Below are 26,250 nucleotides of genomic sequence, written 5' to 3'. Positions count from 1 at the left end.
ACCACTCCAGCAACCCGCAGTTTGTTTCCTGAGATTAAGAATTCCTCATATCAGTGAGGTCATATGATACATGTCTTTCTCTGATTGACTTATTTCACTCTGCATAACGGGTGACTTCTGCTACCTCAACTTCAGCCACACCCAAGCAAAAGTTCCTCAGTCGGGGCTAGGGGTGGACAGTAGGTGGCGATGTAGGTTAAGTGAACTTAAAGGCGGACTTCAAAGAATCCAGACAGATTGTGGGGAGGGAGTAACTGACTATACCTCCTGGGCTCTCTGCTGCTTAAAGGGGGGACATGTAGATCTTATCTAGGTGACAACAAGGAAACAGCTGTCCTTGACACACTGCAGGACTTCAGCTCAAATGTTCCCCTGTCCGAGTCTATTTTCTCCCGCTTTTCGCCAATGCCATCTTTCCACTAAGTAAATTGTCCCATTCATGCCTCAACATGGATTATACATAAGAAGGCAGGGACTGTGCAACAAATAAAAAACAAAATGAAACAAGGGGTGCCCGGGTGGCTCAGATGGTTAAGCATCCGCCTTCAGCTCAGGTCATGATCCCAGGGTCCTGGAATCGAGCCCCGCGTTGGGCTCCCTGCTCTACTGGAAACGTGCTTCTCCCTCTCCCATTCCCCCTGCTTGTGTTCCCTCTCTGGCTGTCTCTCTCTCTCTCTCTCTCTGTCAAATAAATAAAATCTTTTAAAAAAAAAACAAAATGAAACAAAACAAAATGCGCCTCACCAAAGACACTATTACTGGAGAGCTCTACACTATCACAGAAGACAAAGACAATGCTGCTTTATTTCCCTCCAACTTCCTTTCTTCTCAAGGGTTCCAAATTACAGTACTCACTTGCGAAAACATTCCGCTAAAATTTAGACAACAGTTTTCTTGAGTTGTGGCCCCCCAGATAACCTACATCAGAATTACTGCACACGCTTATTAAAATGCAGATTCTCAGTGCCACCTTGACCTATTAAAATACACGTTCTGAGCTGGAAACCGTGTTTTGGCTAGCCCCTCACTTAGGCAAGAAAATTGCTCTTCCTATCTTATAGCTCATTGAATAGCCTACCAAGAAGTAGGCAAAAGCCTGTCTGAATAACAATATTTATATTTAAGTCAGGAGAAGCAGCTGAAATTTGTAAGGAGAAAGTTGCTTTTCTCCCCACTACCCCCCCCCACATCATGACAGATAACAGAATATGTAATATCCTTTGTTTTTTCCCCTGTTATATTATTTCTTGACGGTTTCCTAAGACTCCCTGGTCTGGAAAATTTAAATATCTTAACTTTTTCCAGAGCATATAATTTTAATACTTAGGGATTTGGGATAAAGTCGACAAATTTTGCAAGAGATCTTAAAAATTGGTTCAGTGTGGGCTGCGTGTCAGAGTAAGACCACAAGTGTGCCAAATTACAGGGGCACCCCCATAGTGTTTCAAGAAAGAATCTGGATCCAAAAAAAAAAAAATGGAATTAGAGGTATAGGGGCTGGAGGAGACTTGATTACAAAATTCTGACAGCCTGCGCAAGATCATTTCATTCTGAGTAGCGGTCATATGGCTAGATCAGATCAAAGGGAGAAACACCGCATTTTCTACAAGATACAGGCTTAGCATATTTGAGGGGCAGATCTCTTTATAAAAGTTACATTTATTTTTGCCACATTATTAGATCCAGCAACTTTATAAGGGTGCCTTGGTAAATAAAGGTCCTGGATAAGACCAAAGTGTTATCATAAAGTTGAGAGGTTTGTGTAGCTGAATCCCCCAACAGGAGGTGCAAATGAGAAAAAAAGTCCATGTATACAATAAACTGTAGAACAACAACAAAATAACAGACAGTCAGTGGGAAATACAAGCATTTCTCATCACTCATCCCTCCACCTCACTAAAAAAAGATTGGGAGAAAAACAAAAAACCAAACACTGGATGCCAAGTGCCCAGACTATACCTTCAAAAGAACACAGATGCCTCACACCTGGGGAGTTCTAATAGGCTCTGACAAATCTCATCTCTCTGTGTGGGAGCCCATCCTGCCCCAAACCTATTGTCTCCAATTTCTTCTCTGAAGGTGTGGCCGGTCCACTGCTACCACCACCACCAGCTACCACCAACTGCAGGAGCAGCTGTTGGAATATATTTCAGCAGAGCATCTTAGCGAAGTGCGTAAATTCCATACGGGGCGGTTGCAAGCAGAGCCATCATCAGCCTGGCTCAGCTATTTTTGGGAATCATCTTAACTGATGATCCCCCGCTATTCTCCACTCCTGCTTTCCTTCTCCAGGCCCACTCTCTGTCTTCCCCAACCTGAGACGCCCAGGGTTGACTGATCAATAATATGATAAAGAGCAGACAGCCGAAGGGAACTGGTAAACAACTGGCATAAACAGATAGATTTGGGAGTGATACACAAATACAGAGAACGTGATTAAGGCTGGGGCGTCTGTAGACAGATAGCCTGTATAAGAATTCAGGCTTCACAGATGGACTGGGGGTGGGGTGTAGGGAGGGGAGGGGATGGGAGGCTGCAACACACACAAAAAAATCCTTTAGGAGCATTCTCTTTTTTTTCCTCACCACATGCTGTATGCAGTTCTTGATTTAGCAGGGCAGGGTCAAGGGTGACATGTACAACTTGCCCCTTAACCTTCCAAAATTTGCTGCTTTCTGCACTGAGTATGTGCTGGGGAGCACAGGGGTTGGCTAGACGGTCAGGTTGTGAGCAAGAAGGAAGAGAAAATGCAGCAACAGAGCTTCAGCAGACCTCAATAAATATTGGATGAATATTACTGATTATATTTCTGTCCTCACCTCAAAGGGGAATAATAATAATACCTCCTTGATAGGGTTGTTGAGAGGACTAAATGAGAAAATGAACATAAATTGTTGACCACAGCTCCTGGAACACAGTAGGGCTTCAACTGTTCGGATTTTTTTCAGATTTTGAAGGTCACTTCTTACAATTCTAACCACCTAAGATAGCTTTCTTCTACCCTGATAAATCAAAATCTTTTAATCATTTTCAAATGTTCTCTCCAAATATGTCTTTAAGCTTTTCTGACCCAATATTCCTCCTCTTGACCAGGTTGCTTTGATGCCTTTCTTACTAAAACACTCTAAGAAAAGCAGCAAGTGAAAAGAATTATTGGAATTTCTTAGATTATATACGGGAGCAGAGCCAAATGTTTAGAGTCCAAGGAACATCCATCTTGCCATGCCTCAAGGGAATATGGACATACTGTGATCCCCCGAGAAAGAGTAATAGGTCATGGAAATGAATGTTCTGTAAACTTCATAAGATTAGAAATCTTGGAGGCTTCCTGACATTTATGGATTACCAAGATGAGCTCCAGGAGCTCCTGAAGGAAGAGGCCACTCAAAAGACATGAAGTCTTAGGCAAAAATGAAAAATGAGATAACCAAGGAGCACTGAACACTTTATAGTGTCCTAATTACAGAATTTGTTAAAGAGCATGAAAATAAACCATTTTGTTTACGAAAGCCACAGAAAGAGGAGATAGGAACTCTGCAGAAACAAGAAGGGACACAACCATTTCTAGCTTGAGCAGCTTTCACAGGAGCTGGGCAAAAGGGGGTATCATGGGCATCAGCATCACAAAGATCCATTTCCAACCCCTTGGTTACACCTTCATGGGGGTAACATTTTAATCTCTCTCTGAGGCAGCTGTTTGATATGTGAAATGAGATTATAAATTCCACTTGGACAGGACTCTACGACTCTTGTATCTTACACAGGGCCTGGTAGAGCTCCACAGAATCAAGAATTTCCAAATGACATGTGGGCTCCTGTTCAAAGTTCTACATAACAAGATTAGTCCTCTAAAAAACTAAAATCACTGAGTCACGGGGATACTGATAAGAATATTCAGTTTTCTCTGATCCTAGCAATTGACATCATATTATTTAAACCACAGCTGAGATCCATTATTTTTCAAAAATGGGGGGGTGGCAAAAAGATGACTTGTTCTTACGATAGTACCTGCCTTTGATTGAGGGGCTTTCATTACCCCTCCTGTCCTCCTCTTTTGCACTCTGGGAAGTAGGCTGGTATCACCCACGGTTGCACCTCAAGGCACAGACAGGACTTGCCCAAGGCAAATAGAGAGAGGGCAACAAAGACTAAACTATAGCCTCCTTCCTACTTAGCCTTGTTTCAAATTCTCATGCCATGTGCCATCTTATAATTAGCTGTTAGTTTAATTATGAAATACCTGAATGCTGTGTAATTAGAGCTCTTTGTCATGAACGGCTGCCTCCTTATAAAGTAAAACATCCGGCTAAGGAGTAACACACCTGGAATCTGGAAGGGTCGTCTATTCATGGCAAGAACTAAAGAGAGCTGTTGATTGCATCAGCATCCTGCGTGGACTTCTTGAGGTAGCCATCGTTAACTGTTCGGCAGGTGTAATTATATGCAACTGGAAAACCTGGTAACCATTTTTCATTCAGGAGACAAAGTTAAGCATCTTTGAGTTAGAAACAATTTTCTAAACTATATATATTTTAAAGAATGTCTTATTTCAAGGGCAAGGGAATTAGAAACCTACTTTACAGAAAAGCAGTTTCATATGTGAACCTGAACAAAGGCAAAGAATGAGAAAAGAGTTTTAACGACTTAAGTTATGGTTCTACTATTTATAAAACAATCAAATACAAATGTGAATGATAATTACATTATTTTTGGCTCACTATTACTAAAGCATAAGAGAAACTGAACTGTGAAGACGTTGGCATTCCAAAGCACAGGACGTTTCAGGAAATGGGGGAAAAGAAGACGATACTCATCCACGAAAACTCTGCTAACTTTGCAAGTAAGTGAACACGTTATTGTCCTATCCATTTGCAGTGAGAACGGTGGCTTGCTTCATCAACTGTCTGTTACCTGTATGCTACAGTTTGGAAATCAAAAGTCCAAGCTTTATCACCGGCTTTAGCCACGAGACTAAGGCATATGACTTTGGCCTGGCAAAGAGTGTAGGGAAAAATAATATTTCTACTACTCTGTTCTATAAGAAGTATGGAGCCACTCGGGAAAGCTAGCATCTTATTCTACCTTCATGTCAGGTCAAGATGTATTTCTCACTTTCTCATTACATTAACGTTCCCAAACCAGGAAATAATCTTCAATGTGTGATTCCCAGTTGTAAGAATATGTGAAATGTTTTAAATATTTGCTAAGCATTTGATGATATTCAATAAAACTTCCATAGATGTCTAAAGTAGCATTATTTCATTGCTGTCAGATGAATGAAGTTGAATGTGCCATATAAAATGGAAACTCTGATGGATATGGCACTAGATGTGATTAGGATCCATATTTCAAAAATGTTCTCTTTATAACAGTTGCTGCTGCCAACTCCCAGGGAAGAGATTCAAGATGCTTAAAGGAATACATTATATCCTCTTAGAAAAAGGAAAGAAATAAGTGGAACCACCAAATACTATTTTATTATTAAATAATTTTCTTTAATGCCCCCTGGCATGTGGTAATGTGCTAGTGCAATATACGAAACACCCAGAAAAAGTCGATATGAAAATCCTGATTTACATTTTTTTAAATTAAACTTCCTGTAATATCTTGTAGTAAGACAGAAAAAAAAATGCCCCATGTTACAAAATATAATCTCTTACCTTCATTCTCCTGACCAATTAACTTTTGAAAATCCTACATTATGTCAGCAGAGATGCTGCATTTAGACATCTACCTTCAACAAAACTTATTAATTCAGGATCAAACACAAACTTAGAATTTGTGACAGAATCTAGGCTAACATGTATCTTTATAGTATCCATAAAGAATGGGTATGGAAAGCAAATTAGGATATCAAACCAGTTTCGCTGAGCCTATTTGCCTTGCTCATAAAAATAATTTTAAGTATGCTCCGAGTAACTTGGAAGAAGTATTGTATTTTAATTAGCTAAAATTGTAGTAATAAGTCAGGCTTAAATAACCTCTAAGATCATTTATTAGGATGGAGATACACAACACACATACACACATACACATCACATCTTAGTCTAGTTATTCCACGTATTTGAAAGCAATTTTATTTAAAAAAAAAATGACACTCTTTTTTTTTAATGCAGACTGACTTCTCCCTCTGGCTATCTGAAATTGTAATACGTTACTATTCATGGTCTCTTCCAATAATTCTTAACCAAACACAAAATTCTTTAGCTTTCATCCGAAGCACTGTTATCAAACACCATTGCCTACACTAACTCTCTTTCAAGGCAAGATACTCAATTTACCATGCTGGCCTTATTTCTGGTAGAACAATTTCCTCAAATTCTACTTACCTGAGGCAAAGGACTTGATCAAATTAACTCAAGGCATTTTATTTAGATGCGAGCAATTCTCCTTGGGTATTTTCACAACCCCAAACAACAATGGACTTAAAATAATCTTACTGCCAAAGCTTCAAAAAGTTACCATACAATACAGGATCAGACACAATATTTTCTGTAAAACAGAACTGATTCTTTTAGGGTAGGATTAGGATTTTTTCAATCTACAGTTTCCCAACAACTGATGAGTTTGAGGCATCTAGGCATCCGTACTGAAACTATTAATGGTTGAGCTGTTTCACCCAATTTAGCGATCAAAGATCACGGACTACTGTGAAATCCTCTACATTGTCCTAACAACTAGACCTATGGATCTGATGCATGGCTTTCTTATTACCCACCAAGTCTTATTTTTTTATGTCCTGGTCTCATCATTTATTTAATATGTTTCAAACAGTGATTTAGTTATTTCTCAACTGAAACACTGGCTTGCTTCTACTTTAATAGTTGTGGATCAGAATTGGTGAAAACTATACTTTAACATTAAGCACTTACTGCAAATACCTTTGAACTTGGCTCCCTAGGGGAATAAAGAATCAAACAGAGGATGACTATAAATCCCAAGGTGAGTTCTTTAACTCACAATTGTGAATATAGGTCAGACTAATGGGGACAGTTCAGGATAGAGACGAAGAGTCCTTTTCCCTCTGCCCTACCTGCCATGGTTTAACTACAATGATGTTTTCCCGTTTCTCAAACACACTAAATATATTCCTTTCATAAGCCCTTGAATTTTGTGAATGCCTCTGCACAGAATGCTCTTTCCCTACTTTCCCAAGACTGGATCCTTGTCACCATTCAAGTTTCAAATGTCCAAATCAAAAAATGTCACTTTCCTCAGAAAGGCTTCCAGGATGGTCCTACCTAAAGCTGTACTCCCTCCCACTTCCAGGCATTTTCTCTATTGTGTCTAAATTTTATTTATTGCATTTGACATTATCTGAATTCATTTATGTTGCTTATATGTTCCCAAACAACCCAAACAAAATGCAAACTTCATAAGGATAGGGACAGTGTTGATCTTCTTCAGCACTGCATTGCCACACTAAGAATAAAAATTGCTTTAAATAAATAGCTTTTCAAACTTCCATTGGCTTTACAGTTTGAATTCCTAGGTGGTTTAGTTTACTTTCCACACATAGTTTCTACAAACACACCTCTCTTTTGGTCCCAGTCCAGGGATTAACAAACTATGGCCCTTGAGCCAAATCTGGCCTGCTGCCTGTTTTAGTTAATAAAGTTTTATTGGAACTCAGCCTTGCCCATTCATTTACGTATTGTCTGTGGTAGCTTTTGTGCCACAATGGCAGAACTGAGTTGTGACAGAGAATATGTCATTGTGACACAGACAGTACGGCTCACGAGCCTTAAGTATTTACTATCTGGCCATTTACAGAAAAAGTTAGCCAACCTCTGTTTAAACTTTTTAGAGTGGACCGCCAAGTCTCCAGGTCTTGAGGGAAATATTCAGGGGGGAAGTTTATTCAATACCAGTGACTCTCACTTGTGAGATAAATATTTAAGAGCTTCATTATTTTTACTCAAAGCAACATTCTCTCCAAATAGAGTGAGTTTCAAAGTTAATCTACCTCCCAAACACGCAACTCGCAATCAATAGAATTACTCACTGATAGCCCTTGGATCAATAATAATTGAACTATAAATTAAGTGGCGATTTAGAAGGGAAAGCTAAGCCAACATGTAATCACCCAAAAAGGTGATGAAAACTTCATTAAGAAACGCTTGCTGCCTGCAGGTAATTGTGATGGTTCAACTATCGCTCTGGATACAGAGAGGCCAAAGAGAACCGTTCTTTGGTACAAGCTCTTCCGTGAATACAATTACTACATGAAATCTAGCGTAGATCCCTGAAGGGATGTTGTCATAGTTCCCTGACATTGTTTTGAGTCAGAGCTGGCCATGAGGCTGAGACAGCCAAATAGCTCAGCATGTCAGCTCGCACTGCAGTGCCCCAAATCACAAGGCAGGCGGGGGCAAGCCCAGCCGGTACCGGCTGCTCAGTGGAAGCTTACATAAATTATTCTTTCCAGAAAGACACTGAAAAATGGCACGGTCTGGCAGCCCTTAGGAATGGCACTCATTATAGCCACAGCAAGTGTTTCACTTTCACTTATTAACTGGAAACCAATTTACTCCCGTTCTGTTCCAAAGATTCTGCAGAATCTGTTAGAAAGAACAGAGCTTTTCCTTTAAAATATTCTGATGGGAGCTACTGATGGGAGTTTTCTCATCATCCATCCCCTCTGAAGGGGATTCATTGTTCATCTTTAGATTAGGTAAAGGTGAACATGGAATAACAAATCAGAGACCGGGGTGTGGGACAGCATTGTTCTAGAGATGGTGTGAATGGTGATTCCTGGAATGTTCTTTTCTTCCCCCTCTCAGTCCCGGGGATTTCTGCAGCAATGGTACATTCGTGTGATGATATCCAAATTCTGTTTTCTAGTTTCTGATGATCCATCAGAGAAATTAAATGATAATTCAGACTTTTGAAGGCAGAGGTGCAGTACAAATGGACTTAGAGTTTGATCTCCCATTCGCAACTGGGGACCAGAGGGAGAAAATCGTTGAGGAAGGGAAGTAAAAACCTCATAACATGGGCATGTGTGACTACTGATCACACTTATTCAGGAAAAATTGATTATTACTGGCAAAATTACACCAAAGGCTTCAGTCTCTTAGATATCAACATTCAAAAATAAAGCATAGTTTTCACTGGCCGGGAAAATGTGATGCATTGTTGTATGCAAACCTTTATGGAAAAATAATTCATAGGATTCATAGTTTATCCTTGGCCTTGCGGAAAGACATTCAGGAGCAATTAGGAATTTACAAAACACAGTATTAAAAGTTTACCAAAATGTAGAACAAGCCACGATGTCTATAATAGGCACAGTATACACATTTTAGTAATTACAGGATGGACAAATGTGCTGCCAAAAACAAAAACAAAAAAAACCCTACTTTCTGATCATTGAAGTTCCCTTATCTGTAAAATTCAAACAATAGTATCTATTTGCAGAGCCAGCCTCATAAGTAGGTAACCAGTATGGTCACACAGAGTCCTGTGGGTTTGGGGTTCAATGCTTTGCAGTCACTGTCTTAAAATTCCCAAGAATTTTATCTTTGAACTTCTCTTTTATAAGTGAAGTTCAATGGAACCTTGGCTCTCAATGGGAACTTTGGCTCCCAAGTGGTCTTATCTCCCCAGGACAAGTTCTTGGCCACCTGCTTTCTCCACCTCTACCCAGCACTACTTTCTGCCCCCACTGGCAGAGCCATGATGTGGAGTCTTGGGTGCCTGTGAACGTCTGCACTCACCCCAGGAATATCCTCCTGCTGAAGGGAGCACATTAGAAGCACATTAAAACAAAACAAAACAAAACACCCTAACAGACTGAGAGAGACTGGAAAAAATCAAAAAGGAAATGCTTTTTCCCTACTTTTTGAACAAGGGACTCACATTTGTATTTTGCACTAGGCCCCACAAATTACATAAATGGTCCTGACTGCTGCATATGATTATTGTAGGGCTTACAGGATATAATATATGTAACAACTAAAAATATTGCCCAGCCCAAAATAAATGCTCATTAAATGTCAGTCCATGTGATTTTGTTGCTGTTTTTCTTTCTTCTGCGTATATTTCCTTGTGGCGGAACACACGACTGCGTATCACTTACACCACTAAACTTTACCAGGGACAGCTTAACCCCTCTGGGATTAAACTAAACCCTTGGTCCCTGTGACTTTGGTAGATGAGGACCCTCACTGTTTTTTGGTTTTTGTTTTTTTTTAATTTAAATTCAATTAGCCAACATATAGTAAGAGGACCCTTACTGTTTCATAATGTGAGCCTACTTGGAGCAGGACAGAAAGGCCTGAATTAATTTCACACAAGATTCTAAACCAGCTGCCACAAAACCCCTCCAGGAAAAGCCTGGAAGATATCTTGGATACACTCTACTTCTTCAAACGCCAATTCCTGTCCTATCTCCTATAAAATATTTTGCAAGAGCAGCAATTCCCTGTGACAAATCAGAAAGTTTAGACAAGTAGCTAGGAGGCCTGGGGAAACTGATGTTTCTATTGTTACAAGTTTAAATGACCAAGGAGCAACTCAAGCCATGAGAGACGAGGCCATAGGACGATGCTGGATCTTTGGTGCCTGTTTAAATGCTGGGATGGAAATCACATGGTTAGGAGCTAGGCTTCTGTTCAGATATTTTTCTTCTTCATCAAACGATGTTATAGCAATTACTAATAATAATGATGGTTCAGAGAAATTGCCTCAGGACTAAGGGCCATAAGAGAGGCTGAACTCTAGGAAAGAGACTAAGGATTGCTGGAGGGGAGGCAGGTGGTGGTGGGGGGGAACTGGGTGATGGGCATTAAGGAGGGCACGTGATTTCTATGCAACTTATGAGTCTCTGAACTCCACCTCTGAAACTAATAATACAGTATATGTTAATTAATTGAATTTAAATAACATAACATTAATAATAATAATAATAATAATAATAATAATAAAAACAAGAGCTAATGAGTAGCAGAGCCTAAAAGTTCTGTCCTCCCCACTATGGAATGCTGCCACTCCTGCTGTATCTGTGTTTTGTTTTCCTGTTCTGAGTAATCAGCCTTATTCTCCTTAAGATTGGTTTGAAGCTTATGGAGGCCTCCAACAATAGCACAGGAAAGAGTATAGGTTAAAAATCCAGGCTAGGATGTAATGTATGGTGATTAACAATAAAAAAATTTTAAAAAATCCAGGCTAGGTAAGATAAGACCAACATACTCTGCCACATGCAAAGCAATACTCCACAAAGGTAACTTGTGCCTTTATTAAATGCCTCTTTGAACCACTCCCATCCAGGCGAAAGAATAATCCGATTGCTCTGAAATCACATTTCCTCATATTAAATGTTAGCCTTCTAATGTAGCAGTATTTAGTAAGGATTTCTAAAAACATATTTTCTCTGTAGGAGTTGGACAAATGTCCTCATCATGGCAAGTTAGGAGCTGCTGAGATTTCTCTCTTTGTAAATATGGAATAATTTTCCTCTAAGAGATCTATATCCATCCATGCAGATTTCTCTTGTGGCCCAAAGTTTCAAGTCATTAGGTTTATCATTATTGATTAACTAAATAAATGTGCATTAATGTCAACTATAGGTGTGCTTCTGTTGTAAGCAGGGAAGACCCGATGATAAATAGGACAGTTTTTCCAAACTGAAGAATCCAGAGATTGGTTCAGGAGATACACAGGTGGGCAAGTAATGCAAGAAGAATGTGCTGAGTTCTGAAAGACATGCATTCCAAATACCATGGGGACCTAGAGGTGGAAAAACCTGACACGCCAGGGGTAAAAGGAAAGTCTTCTCATGAATCATGACCGCTGAGCGTCACGAAGGATGAGCAGTAGTCGGCTAGGCAGATACAGAGAGAAATGGCGTATGGTGCATAACACAAAGCATGAATGCAGGGACACCAGTGTAGAGAGCTCAGGGAATCTGAGTACCTGTACTCTGTTTGCTAAGACGAGAGAGCTCGAGTATAACGGGAAGAGACAAAGACAGGGAATACCAGTATTGCCAAAGGGAGGCCAACAAAGCACTGGACACATGGAGGACGACTGAGCAAGGCTCAGTTAGGTCATCGTAGCCCTCCTCTCTTTCTAGTCATCCCCATGCCTGTATGATCATTCCTAATTCATCCCCTATGCATCTCTAAATGCCAAGGACCTTCCAGTCATAGAATTAAACAGTGCCTTAGAGAGTGCCCTAGAGAATAGTTATGAACCAGAATGGGACACTAATATACCTACAAATCTGAGCAAAGGAAGCCTGACTCTGGAAAGGCTAAAGTTACAGAAAGATTAACCTAAAAAAATGCGATTTATTGGTGACTAGAAGTGGCATCTTTCAGGAGGCCCATCAGCATTTGATCAAGGGTGGTGGACTGCATTCACTTGAGCATCCACATTGTAGCATCTAAGCAGAAGAGGTACTCTGGGCCATGGTGAGCAGCCGTGGCTTTGGAATCAAAGAGACTGAATCTGAAGATGGGCAAAGCATTTTGCATAATGAAGCCTCATTTCTAAAATGAAGATAACACCTCCTTTATAAGACTAGAATGAAGATTAAACAAGATTATGCAAGCAAAGTGCTCATCCCAGGGTTTGGCATGCAGAAAACACTCAATCTTTGCTATTATTTTTTGCTGTAACTAGTAGCCACCTGGGAAGTTGATGCACTTTCTGTAACAAGAGCAAAGATTTTCAAAATTTTATTGCATATGTCCTTGTGTATGGATTAGCAACCACTTTTGCTGTGCTGGAGTGAAAGGGCTCAGGGAAAACTTGGAGAAGGGGAAGAATGGAGTAGTGTCTTCACTCAGCATTCAATTTTCATGCCTTTGAGATGTTAATCATGAGATCCTCGCTCTTCTGTGTAGGGCTGTGGATAAACTCAGCCACAGACAGGTACCTTACCCTGTCATCAGGGTGATACAATATCTAGCTTTTCTATTTCTGACAATTGATAAGATTTTTTTAATTGGTTCCTTTATCAAAAGAGTTTGCTTGTAAATAACAATCAGTGAATCAAACAGTTAAGTGAAACATCCCAACTACTGAGAGGTATATTGTGTGAGTTTCATTTCAAATATCCATTTCTTCTCACAAGACAACGGTAATCCTCCTCTAGCCACCTGCTAGCCCAATGGCTTCATCAGATGTCTTCATCTTCTTCTGTGTTCTTTTTTTTTCCTCTGTGAGATCAGAAAAACACAGAATTCTTCTATAGTGATAAGACACATGACTCTTTTCCATAAGGGATACTCGTATGCCCTTTCTTTCTTTTCATCTTTGCCTATCCTGCACACACTTGTTCCTGAGGTCTGCTGCTTTTGCTCCTTTCAAGCCTTCTGTCCTTGCTGCTCTCACCATCCCAGCCCTGCGGGCATCCTCATTGCAGTCAGCAGGGCTGTTCCTTTCCCTCAGGTTCTAAGGAGGGAGGGGAGGAATAGGGCTTCCAGACTGACCATCACAGGAAAACCACTCACAGGAAATAAAGGGGCTTTCTTTCCTCCCCCCTTCAGTGTTTCCAATTTTCTTCCTTTTTATTACCTCTGGAACAGAGGAGGAGCCCTCTGTTTATGCACTGGATTTTAACCTGCCCACATTTGTGAATAACGCCAATTTTATTTCTGTCATCTCTTAGGTTCAAAACTAAATCTCATTCTGCTTATGCTGTTCATCCCACATCTAAGAGTGTAGGTCATCATATCCTTTCTAAACTGGTACCTTTGCAGTGGTGCCTCCCTGCAGCTTTTTTCTTTTTCCTGATTCTGAAGAAAAAAATGTCCTGCGGTAACATTATAAGGTAATTTGACTTTGGTGACAAAGAGTGCTCATTTGATTAAGAATCAGAAATTGAGGGCGCCTGGGTGGCTCAGTTGGTTAAGCGACTGCCTTCGGCTCAGGTCATGATCCTGGAGTCCCGGGATCGGGTCCCACATCGGGCTCCCTGCTCAGCGGGGGGTCTGCTTCTCCCTCTGACCCTCTTCCCTCTCATGCTCTCTCTCATTCTTTCTCTCTCAAATAAATAAATAAAGTCTTAAAAAAAGAAGAATCAGAAACTGAGATTTATGAAGACTCATGCCTGCTACTAATCACTCTGAGACCTTATACAGTGCACCTGGATTCCATAAGCCTTGGTTTCCCCATTTGTAATAGGGTGCTATTAAAACATATGCTACCACAGGCCTCCTGGGAAGACCCTGAGCTCATAACCATTCGAGACTTTGCTTCCGGAGACATGACCTCTGTTACATTTTGTCTCTCTTCTGGAACACATAGGCCTTTTAACATTTTTCTACTGCAATGTAACTTCAGCCATTCAGGAAGACAGACATTTAGATCATTATAACTAAACTCCACACCTCCTGCTTTCACCCCTTGATATATTCTCCTGCTTCCCACTCCCTAATGAGGGCCCTTCCAGGAGCCACCATGAACACTGCTTCTGACAAAGCACTGGCACAAAGCTCTGGTGATAATGGTGTCATCTTTTCGTGTTCAGTTATTATATAATCAGATTTACTCTGAAACAACTTTATTTTTAGAAGGAAAATGTATATATCCCTTTAAGGTTTCTTTCCCTAACTTCCAATAAACTCTATGTTAAAAACCTTTGTGATTTTAGTCACTGAGTCAACAGAACAGCCAGAAAAATGACTCCATTTCTTTTAAAAGCAACAACCCCTGATCTCTAAGTTTTCTTCCCAAAATTGATGCTAAAATTGAGAAAAACTGTGTTGAGATGCTCTGAATCAGTAGTGAGACTTCACTTTGTGTCTAATTGTTCCAGAAACAATTCAAATTAAATCTTCTCCTCCATAACATATAAGTGAAACCTGCTGTGATACATACATACCTGCACACACACACACACACACACACACACACACACACACACACACATATTTTTAGGCACTATGGGGAAGTAGATCTATTGATGTATTTATTTTATCACCAAACAGGAATCGAGGGTTTGGTTGATAATGTTAGCACATCCTACAGCTCACTGATCAAGTGGCCCTTCCTAATTTTCAAAATACAAACTGTGCCTAACACTAATACTTATTGAACTTATCTATCACCTTACAAATATTACGGTGGCAATAAGACAAAGAAAATGGATCAGAGTACAAAAAGAAATCTTCAAAAAGCAGAAAGGAAAACAGAAACAGCATTTTTACTCAAAATCACAGTGCTTGAAATACAGCTGTTGAAAGGAAAGCAGGAACACACCTTGCTTGGCTCCAAGCAGGTGGTCAGATGAGAGAAGGCAAGCCAAAAACAGAAAAAGAGAAATCAGGAAAAAGATCTAGCTAAGTAGACCAGTGTTCAGGACCTCAACACAAGGAATACACATATACAGTTGACCCTTGAACAAATGCATTTGAACTGTGCAGGTGCACTTATATGCAGATTTTTTACAGTATACTACTGTAAATGTATTTTCTCCTGATTTTCTTAATAATTTTCTCTAGTTTATTTTAAGAGTACAGTATATGATACATATAACTTAAAAATGTGTTAATCTACTGTTTATGTTATCATTAAGGCTTCTGATCAACTGTAGGCTATTAGTAGTAATGTTTTAGGGCAGTCAAAGGTTATATGTGGATTTTCCACTGCAAGGAGGTCGGCACCCTAACTCTCACATTGCTCAAGGGTCAAATGTATTGTGAAAAAAAGAAACTATTTTATTGAACTGAATGTTGAAAGGAACCATCCCTGAACAAAATCTATGAGAAACTCATCTGTATTTTAGAGACATAGATCACCTTCCTCAACTTAAAAATGGGGTAAACAACCCAATAAATCCATTGTAAGTTGGAAATATCATGAATTTAAAGTACATTTAATACATCTAACTTACCAAACATTACACGTTAGCCTAGCCTACCTTAAACATGCTCTGAACATTTGTTTGCAGTTGGGTAAAATCATCTAACAAAGCCTATTTTATAATAAGGTGTTGAATATCTCATGTAATTTACTGAGCACTGTAATGAAAGTGAAACAGAGAATGGTTGTAAATGTATCACTTGTTTACCCTCATGATAGCGTGGCTGCCTGGGAGCTACAGCTCACTGCCACAGCCCAGCATTACGAGAGAGTATCATACTGCTTATCATTATCCCAGGAAAAGATCAAAATTCAAAATATAGTTTCTACTGAGTGTGCATTGTTTTCACACCATTGTAAAGTCAAAAAAAAATTAGAGGTTGAGCCATTATAATTTGGGGGCCATCTGTACATGCACCTGAGTTCCAATTTCTATAAGAGAAAGAGAAAATAAAAAAAGGGGTGCCCAGTCTTCTAGATTTGTTTGGCATTTTCCTTGGAAATTCATAGTATAAACCCCTAAAACTGACATCAACACCTGGAATTCAGTTAACTCTCAATAACTGTTCTTGGAATAAGTGAATGAAGAATGAGGAAGAGTGACAACATATAATATTTACTAATACTCATCTTCCTTCATGAAATTTTCTGGATTTCAACAAAAACCTGGCTAAATGAGATCTCATGAAAATCTTCATTTTGTCTAAAATCCCTTATTTTACAGAGAAAGTAATATATATCCTTTCAGATTTTAGGGATAAAAGAACAGTCATTCTTGGTTAATTTTCTTCCTTACAGAATGACAACAAGACAAAGAGTCATCGTTTATAATTGTCAGCTTATATCTCTTATGTTGATTACTAAGAGTATTTGTATAAATAATAAATTAAGATAGAGGGGTGTTATACACAAACAATGAATCATGGAACACTACATCAAAAACTACTGATGTAATGTATGGTGATTAACATAACATAATAAAACAAAACAAAACAAAAGATAGAGGGATAGGCACATTTCATTACCTCATTGATTTAATTATTTATTGAGTATATACTACATCCAAGGTAGCTTCAGTCATGAAAATCAAACAGTGGCAAACATCAGCACAAAAATTTTAGGCTGTGCTGACATAAGATACCACTATAGGTATGCATAGGTCTCCAAACTACGGACACTAATTTAACAGGATTAATTCCAGTGGCTTGAACTGTGAATGGGAAACACTTCTGGGAGTCTACATCACCTCTCTCACCTGGGTAGTTCACAACAGATCATTCCTAGGGTGGTAAGGTGTTTGCCTATTTTTAAGATGTTTAGATAGAGAAAGTTTACTCCTTTATTTAGCAATCTTTCCTAGAAGTCAGTAACTCAATGAACTTTGCTTATATCTATACACTCTGCGAGATCTTGTGTTTTTAACTTAGTCTCTTTTCTCCTCTGCTACTTTCTCTGCTTCTTCCTTGGATGAGACAAAATACACTCTCCTTTGGAAGCCACTTATTTATAATTTAATGTGTCACTCTCACTTCCCATCTACTCTTTCACTGGGCACTTGATCTCAATCCCTTTACCTTTTCTAAAATCCAGATGAACAGTTGCTAAAGTACCTTCCTGAGTGGACTTTTCCACACGAGGGGCTCACTGTACACAAAAGAAGCAAACCAAAAGATGATATATTTGTATTCCAGAGCACAGGGACCATTTTGAAATCAGAGAAAAGGTGGCCTTGGGTAGAGCCACTGAAAGAGACATTTCTTCTTTTAGGGTCTCATTTAATCTGCTCTCAAAGGACATTCCCAGAAGTTGGGGGTGGATGGTACTGTAGTTCTAACTGCTAAATGGTCATTAGTTTTCTACTAATGGGCATCACATATGGATCTGATAAAGACTGAGCCACCAGCCTTTGTATGGCATGTGCATGATTTTAATTACCCAAAGGTCCAAGTGTGAATCTTTAACATATTGGCTCATCATACAATGCTTCAACAAACTGGGTGAAACCAAAATACAAGATCTCCTAAAAAGAAGACGGCCCTTTTCTCCTCTTGGTGAACTAGAATCTGATGATTTTTAAAGCCATAAAAGGAATGCGCCAAGGAAACTGAACATACAGTAATGTTCTTAGCCAGAAATCTATACCTTTGCTGCAAAAACTCTCATTGCTCTGACTCAACTTTATTTTGGTTCCTATTTAGAGTATTGAAATTGATATTAGAAGATATTAAAGTCACAAATATGATGATATCATCTAACCAGACCTGTGCATTTCATAGAAATTTGCACTTTAGACCACTATTAAGTGTTTATTAAAATGATACCAAGGTTCCAGAAACAAACACAAAAGAACTCATGAAGTTAAAATGTTTTCATTAGTTTTGGGTTAACATCAAATTTTTATTTATCAAAATGCACTGAAAGGAAAAAAAGTCCCAATATGACCCCATGATGGTCGCATCCATTGTCTTATTAATAATGTTACTGATGCAGAATCCAGTGCAACTCTGATGGCCTTGAAAAGTGTTTACTACTGCCTTGAGTAATTGACAGAGTAAGTAGGATGCTTATTTTACGGGCATCTATTAAGCTACCAAGTATGGTTTTAGGAATATATACCATCCATTCTTGAACAAGTATAGTTCTCAAGAGATCATCTTTTCAGTTGTCATCATCACGATGTCATCATCATCACCACCACCACACATACAGCACAGAATGTGTTCTAGGTTCTGTTCTCACTTAAACAGGTAGATACTGTAATCAAACCCATTTTACAATTGAGAAAACAGAGTTGAAATAAATTGTCCAAAGACCCATAGATCACTAGTGGTAGAGACAAGGGTTAAACCCAGGCTGTTTGGTGCCACAGTCCTGCTTGCTCTTGGTAACTGCAACTAAAGTGCCTCTTTGCTGGGATTCTAACATAGATAAGAGGAGCCCAAGAGGGAAATCATACAAAATTACTATAACATATTGCCACCTTTCTACAACACCTGTGCTTACTAGAAAACAAAAACAAGATTAACATGGGAAATGCTGCTATAAGAGATTTCTATTTAAAGATTTCTAGGAGAAGTCGGGAAAAGTCGGCACCCAAGTTTTGAATGACAATGGTCCTTATATATAATTAAAGAAGTAAAAGGATGGAAGGAAAAGGGTGACAATGGCTCTCCCTGGAATATGTAACAGCAACATTTTGAAGAGTATTTTGAGAAAATGAACAAAAAGTTTGACAATATGGTGTGGCAAGGGTAAGGAGAAACAAACATTGACATATTGCTCGTAGGAACATAAATCTGTACAACTTCTTTGGAATGCTCTTGGGCAATATCTATGTTTTTGTAATGCACTTATCTGTTGACCTAGTCAATTCCACTTTTAGGGATTTATCAGATAGACATTCCTGCAAAGACTAATAAACAAAAACATGTGGGTTTTTTTGTTGTTATTTTTTTAGTTTTAGCAGTAGTAAAAAGCTGAAAAAAATCTAAATGTGTATCAGTAGGGTATTGATTTAATCAACTATGGTATCTCCATAAAATGCAGTATTATGTGACCATTAAAAAGAATAAAGGAGACCTTAATATTCTTACATGAAATAGTCCCTAAAATATTTTAAGTGAAAAAGAGCAAAATTCAGAAGAATGTGTTAACATTGTGTTAAGGACAAGGAAGGGAAAAAGGGGTAGAATATGGTTATAACTGTATGTTGTATACTCGTGGATTATCTTTGAGAGAATAGACAAAAGACTGATAATTTTGGTTGCCTCTGAGAAAGAGAATTTGGGTTCTAGAAAGAGATAAGAGTGAGAATTTTTACTTTTCCTTTGTTCCATGTACAGTTTTTTAACTATTTTAAAATAAAACCATCCGGAATTAGTATTTATTAAGAAGAATTCAATATTAAATGTTTAGGAAGCATCCTACTATCATACTCAAATCTGGCTATTATTTATACTCTTAGTAAACTTGAAGTGTTTTATGTTATAAAAAATATAAAACATTCCAAAGGGGAAAAAATGATGTATTATCTTTTAAAAATCAGGTTTTGAGAAAAGTAGAGCATAATCATTTAGTAGGGAAAGAGAAACTCTCAGGTGTGATGTTGATAGTTTGATACACAATACATTATTATACAGAAGAGTCCGCTTTGTGATTTTCCATCTCCACTAAAACGCTAAGTGATATGGTCAGGCAAATGACTGACAGTCATGGTTATCCAAATCTTGGAACAAATACCAAAGAGGGTTCACAATTTTCTTCCCAGAAGACTTTTAATAGTGAAGAAGTCAGCCTTCCTGTGGACCTGAGGTATGTGTTTCTGAGTCAATGGCATGAGCTAAACAATTCAGCTCTGACATTTCTAGATAAACTACGCCTAAAGATGAAATAGCATAGTCCAGTACCATAGAGAGGGAAAAAAGAGAAAAAGGAAGCAAAAACCCCCAAAAGTCTAGTGTAATAAACGGCATTTCACCAACTTATTAATTTATGCCTAAATTAAGTAAGAAACACCCACATACTGTTGACTTGGCCAAGACATTGGAAATTGAGTCTGCTTAAAAACAGCCTAAGGCACAGAAGCTAACGCAAAAGGCAAAAAGCAACTGCTAGGCAAACCGGTGCAAGAGAAGGAATACTTAGTAAATACTAGTAGCCTTTAGAGGTATGACTTGGAGGTATCATATCCTTATGATGTTATTTTCACATAGCTCTTATATAATTGTACACTTTTATGATGATTCAAAAGTAACAGAGTCTATGGAAGGGGACAGGATTATCAAAGCTGTTCTCTCACACAAGTGACTAAAGGATGACACTGAGTGTTTTAAGGTCAGTATATTTTTGTACGGCACTCTATTTCTTTTCTCCTTTATATCTAAGAGGGAAACACCGAACCTTGTTATAGATGAATAAAGACCTCAAGTTCAACGTAATTGGGGAGGGAGGGTTCTACGTCTCCCTAAATAATCAGGCACGTATACAAACTCACAATTTCCATATGATATATACATCTCTTTTTAGAAAGACTGAGAAAATGACAATACACAGAGGAATCAGCCTTTCAGAGAAGGGAAAGGCTAAAAAACAAAAGGATGAAATTGATAGTTATTTTTATGTGGTCTTTAGAGTCATTCATGTCTTCATCTGTCATTAATATGACTATACTATATTCATTCAAGGTGTGCTGCACACAGCTTGAAAAGGAGAGAATAAAGTAGGGGCTAGGAAATCAAAGGGCAGAGGCAAAATCAGACAAGGTGAAAAACAACAAACCTTTTTCCATACTTTGATTTGAGCAAACGTCCATGAGACCAATAAGAAGTCCATACCTGTTTTCAGAACCGCACACTTCTTAGGGTACCACCAGCCTCATGGAACTGGAACCGTAGGAACAGGTGATTTTCTCCAAAATTCCCCAGAAAGTAGCCCTGTTTTCTTTAGCAGTGCTCCAGGCCACCCTGTAGTTCAATCACCATGATGACTGCCAACTCTGTTGATCTTTTGCAATTTAAAACTAAGTTCTAAGCTGGAAATTTCCTGATTATATATTTTTGAATATTCCTGCCAGTTGAATCAAATCCAGCAATGTCCCAATTTCAACCAAAGGCCTCGATTTGTATACTCTCTAATATATGTCTGGGGATAGAAGCCAGAGAAGAATTTATGTGTGGTATTCTTGGAGGATTTGGAAAGCAGGGGTAGCAAGATTTAGAATGAGTTAATGATAAGTATATCATAGATCTTATGGGGAACGACAAAGCACTGGAAAAGAGAAAGAGAAGAAGGAAGGCAGAGTAGCTAATTAAAAAACAAACAAAAAACCTGTTTCCTCTTCTTGGAAACACTCAGCACAGAGCTGGGCCAAAGTCACTGACAGAAGGACCAGATAACAAAGGCCAAAAGAAAGAGACTTTCGTTCAAGATCACTATCCTCTATTATGGCCAGTTGTCTTCTCCTTACACTACATCATCCTTCTTTTTCATGCTCTTTTCTCTAAAAAGTGTCACACAAACCCTTGGAAACAGACATTTCCCCAAACATTTTGCAGCAGATGAAGAGGAAAAACATAGATGATGTCATTCTGTATTTTACCTGACTTTCCAGAGGACAGACATTCTAAAAAAGGATTACTGGAAAAGTGCATGAACTTAAATTCAAATGTGGTCAAAGCTTAATTCAGTATGTCCCTTCAAGGGAAAAAAGCAGCTGTGTTCTGAAACGTGAGTAATAACACCCTCTGACTTCTATTGAAATGACACCTGAGACAGAAGAGGGAAATCCCTCCCTCTGAAACTCAGGCTACAAATCAATCTCATCACAAAAACTGGGTAAGAGGAAGGATCTGCCCACCTATTACCAAAACAGCTTGAGATCCCAGAACAGACTGAACTATGAACTTTGACATCTAGTCCACAAGGAGAGAGGTTTGAGAAGTTCTGATTACCTGGACCTGTTATAGTTGCCTAGCCTTCTCGAACTTTTCCACCCAAGTGCCAATAATACCAGGGATGGAAAAAAGAAGACACATGATAAAAATTATATGTCTTTGAATTCTTAGTTTTTCTTAAAACCTAAGATTCATAAACTAACTAAGATCCACACTTATTTGCATTCTTCGGCATAACATATCACTTTGGTCTCAATTCAAGTTTTTACTCCAAATCAACAATTAAAATTGACTTCAGGAAAATGTGTCACTTTCACTTTGTGACTCTCCATTCCCCTGGGTGCACATTTATATACATCAGCATTCAAGGTATTAGATTAAAGGACTCTTGCTTTGTTTTGTTTTCTTTGGTTTCTATTCAACCACTGTTCATTTAGTGGGCACTATGTATTCTTCCTCTGATGTTCTCCCCAAAATTAACTTCCTCAGTATGTTAAAGGCTTATCTTAAGAATTCAAAATTGATTTCCAAAACCCAATCTTGGCTCTTTACCTAAATATCGAACTAAAACTAGTTACACTCTTTCTATACTGTGATCAAAGTAGGGAACACATCTTTGCTGACATATTTCTTCTCAATGATGGTTTTGGGGGCTCTGAATAGAAAATCTTTTATCATGTTTAGAAAACCTGCCGGTATCTATGTCCTGGAAAAGAGGCATTGCCATGGGACGCCTGGGTGGTCAGTCGGTTAAGTGTCTGCCTTCGGTTCAGGTCACGATCCCGGGGTCCTGGGATCAAACCCTGAATCAGGCTCCCGTTCAGTGGGGAGCCTGCTTTTCCCTCTGCCTGCTGTTCCCCCTACTTGTGCTCTCTCTCTCTCTCTCTCTGAGACAAATAAATAAAATCTTAAAAAAAAAAAAAAAGAGGCATTGCCTTCCTAGAATAAAGAATTCTGGAACGTGTCTAAAGATGACTTTTCACGGCTGATCAGATGATATATGTGAAATTAAGTGCAAGATAAAATGTGGATAGAACAGAGAAAGGAAGTCCAGATACCCCGATCAAATAACTCCTTCAGTTCTCTATTCTGCAAATAGGTATCTAAGCCAGAAGATGCTAAGTTCAACTTAGAATGAGATTTTTCCACCTTCATGCTTTCCATAAATGAACTATAATTTTTTTAAGAAGCCAAAAATGGAATCATATTACATGATTCCATTTATATGAAAAGTCCAGAAAAAGCAAGATTTATAGAGATAAAAAGCAAACTGGCAGTTGTATAGGGCTAAGGATAAGAGCAGGGATTAACCGCAAATGGACATGAGGAAAATCTAGGGGGTGGGGTGATGGAAAGTTCTAAAATGTGATTGTGGTGGTGTTTGGACAACTCTACACATTTAATAAAAATCACTGAATTGTAGGCTTACAGTGGATGAATCTTGTGGTATGGAAATTATATCTCAATAAAGCTGCTTGAAGAAAGAGAAAACGCAAGTCTTTAGGGAAAAAAAGGATGTTTCAATTAGGCTTTTAATGATCTAAATATCATGAGAAATTTCTGGCTAATTAGAAATGTTTAAACACAGCAAAATAGGACATTGCTTAAATTAACTGAAAATGACTCCGAAACAAGCATAAAGCACTCTACTTTAGGAAGTGCTTGTTTATATCGATCTTTTACATTTCTTTTGTGAATTTACATGGAACATTTGCCCCCCAAAAAAGTGTTTTGGGCTTTATTAGTTTGTCATTCTGATAATCAATCTCCCAAGAAAGAAGGTTAAACTAGTAGCACCTATAAAATATGATGGAATAAACAAGCAAATGAAATATAAAAGTTGGATTATTTCCTTTTCTGAATTTGTTCCTACTGAAAGGTCCTAATGAGGAAAGAAGTAAAAAATGAAGGGGTCATACTGAGAATCATGTGTGTTAGGTGCTCAATCAATCTAATTTCGTCTTCCCGGATCCACAGGAGGAACATTTCCCCAGCTTCCTTTCGGTTTTGGATGGAGTCATGTCTGAGAAAATATGGGCAGAAGTGATGTCCATCACTTCCAGGCAACGCAATAAAAACACATCACAAGGGTTGCTGGAGTGGTGGGGGGTGGGAGGGATGGGGTGGCTGGGTGATAGGCATTGGGGAGGGTATGTGCTATGGTGAGCAGTGTGAATTGTACAAGACTGTTGAATCACAGATCTGTACCTCTGAAACAAATAATGCAACATATGTTAAGAAAAAAGAAAAAGAAGAGGATAGCAGGAGGGGAAGAATGAAGGGGAGTAAGTCGGAGGGGGAGACGAACCATGAGAGACGATGGACTCTGAAAACTGAGGGTTCTAGAGGGGAGGGGGTGGGGGGATGCATTAGCCTGGTGATGGGTATTAAAGAGGGCACATTCTGCGTGGAGCACTGGGTGTTATGCACAGACAATGAATCATGGAACACTACATCAAAAACTAATGATGTAATGTATGGTGATTAACATAACAATTAAAAAAAAACCACATCACATTATATCCAAGCTCTTTCTCTCTTCCCTATGGATAGGGCTGGAAGTTAGAACTCCAAGATGGTAAACCCAGGCCATGAAAGAGTCCTAGATGCCTGAACTACTTCCTTGAAGAGAGCTGGCATTGGCACTGAATTTTGCCTGAAGGAGAAATAAACCTGTCTTCTGTCGAGCCATTGAAATGTTGGCACTGTTTGTTATAGCTAATTGCCCTAATTACCCTAGTTAGTTATTTAATTATCTTAACTGATATAAGATGCTATAAGACTCAAACTATATTTCTTCCTTTCTTCTTTTTGTCAACTAGACCTATTCTTTCCCTTCTGCCCACCCTTCCTCTTTCTCTCCCTGTTCTCTGACCTCAAGACTCCAGTTAATGTTCATTTCTGAGGCAGAGGAAGAAATACATGAGTACTATTCAGCATGCACTTCATGAACACCCTTCTTCAAGAACCAGAATATTTGAATGGGATAAAGTAAATATAATAGGCTGTAATTTTTCATTCAGAAGAGCCAGAACGTGTCTCAAGACTTGAGTTAAAATGTTGCATTATCACCAAGAACAATGCTTTGCCCGCCTTCTGAGAAAAAAATACCCTACAGTTGATAAATGCTGGGAAAGAAATGTCAGAGTTGGCAGCCACCTTCTGGGTCATGAACTTTGCTTTTATTTTCTGAAGCTTTCAGTAGTGGAGAAGTGCATTCTGGTTGCTCTAATGTTTTTGGTCCACCCCTGAGGATTATTTCCCCCAAAACAATAAATTACCATTTAAATTCATTTTCAAGTTGTTTCCTTATCCAGATGCCCTTTCCTCCTTTTCTGCATAAAGAGCAAATGCAAGGAAAGAAGAGAGGACCCACTCCAATTCAGAAACCATGCCCTGGGCCACACTCAGCCCGTTACCCTCACCCCAGCCCTTCATCTTGTCAACCCCAACTCCCCCCAACTCCATAGTCAGAACACAAAATAATTCAAACAAAAAACAGCTCATAAAACAGTAAACAAAATAAAGTCAGTTTTTCTTTTCTTTAAGAACAAAATGAAACTTGAGGGAAAACTTACTGGAGTTACAGTTTATCCTGATACAGTCTAGATGGGGAAAAATAAATGAAAGATGAAATTGCATCCTTCAAGGTAACAGCTGCAGACATCCAAAAACAATCAGTCCACCCTTCCGGGGACAGACACACGCAAGAAATGTGGCCATTTTATATATATACAGTATGTACAAGTTTAAGGGTGGGTGTATATGTACAGTATATTGTTTAGTAAAGTTGGATACATATATATATACACACACACACATATATATATACACATATGTATAAAGATATATACTGGTATACATATATATCCACAATAGACACCGAGTATGCTGCTCCTTTTTTTTTTTTCAAAAACCTACTCCTTTATATAAAGTATTTCAAACCTGAACTTTGAAATATTAATTTTGTTCAACTTGGAAAATTATGTAAAAATTTCTCCATCAAATGCAGGTTATATTCTAGTTCCCCCATAATGATTTTCTT

The 26,250-nt window shown here is 38.6% G+C and overlaps 1 protein-coding gene across 11 annotated transcripts in view; it reads right to left on the bottom strand.

The window, feature by feature from the left end:
* Positions 1–26,250, bottom strand: part of NRXN3 (neurexin 3) — a 1,564,009-nt gene that overhangs the window by 947,527 nt on the left and 590,232 nt on the right. For 10 of the 11 annotated variants that reach the window (XR_012379101.1, XM_073895668.1, XM_073895661.1 and 7 more), the window contains one exon: positions 25,784–25,810. The exons of the other annotated variant lie outside the window; for it this stretch is intronic. Coding sequence is in view for 9 of the 10 variants with exons in the window: in XM_073895668.1 (XP_073751769.1) it covers positions 25,784–25,810 (27 nt within the window). In the remaining variant the exon portion in view is untranslated. The remainder of the gene's footprint in view (positions 1–25,783; positions 25,811–26,250) is intronic. 11 annotated transcript variants of the gene reach the window in all.

This window comes from Callorhinus ursinus, unplaced genomic scaffold (assembly GCF_003265705.2).
Source record: "Callorhinus ursinus isolate GAN/ISIS: 27379988/994484 unplaced genomic scaffold, GSC_fseal_2.0 scaffold8, whole genome shotgun sequence".
Taxonomy (NCBI): Eukaryota; Metazoa; Chordata; class Mammalia; order Carnivora; family Otariidae; genus Callorhinus; species Callorhinus ursinus.
The sequence above is the reverse complement of the archived record's forward strand: the minus strand, read 5'-3'. Positions and strand labels throughout refer to the sequence as shown.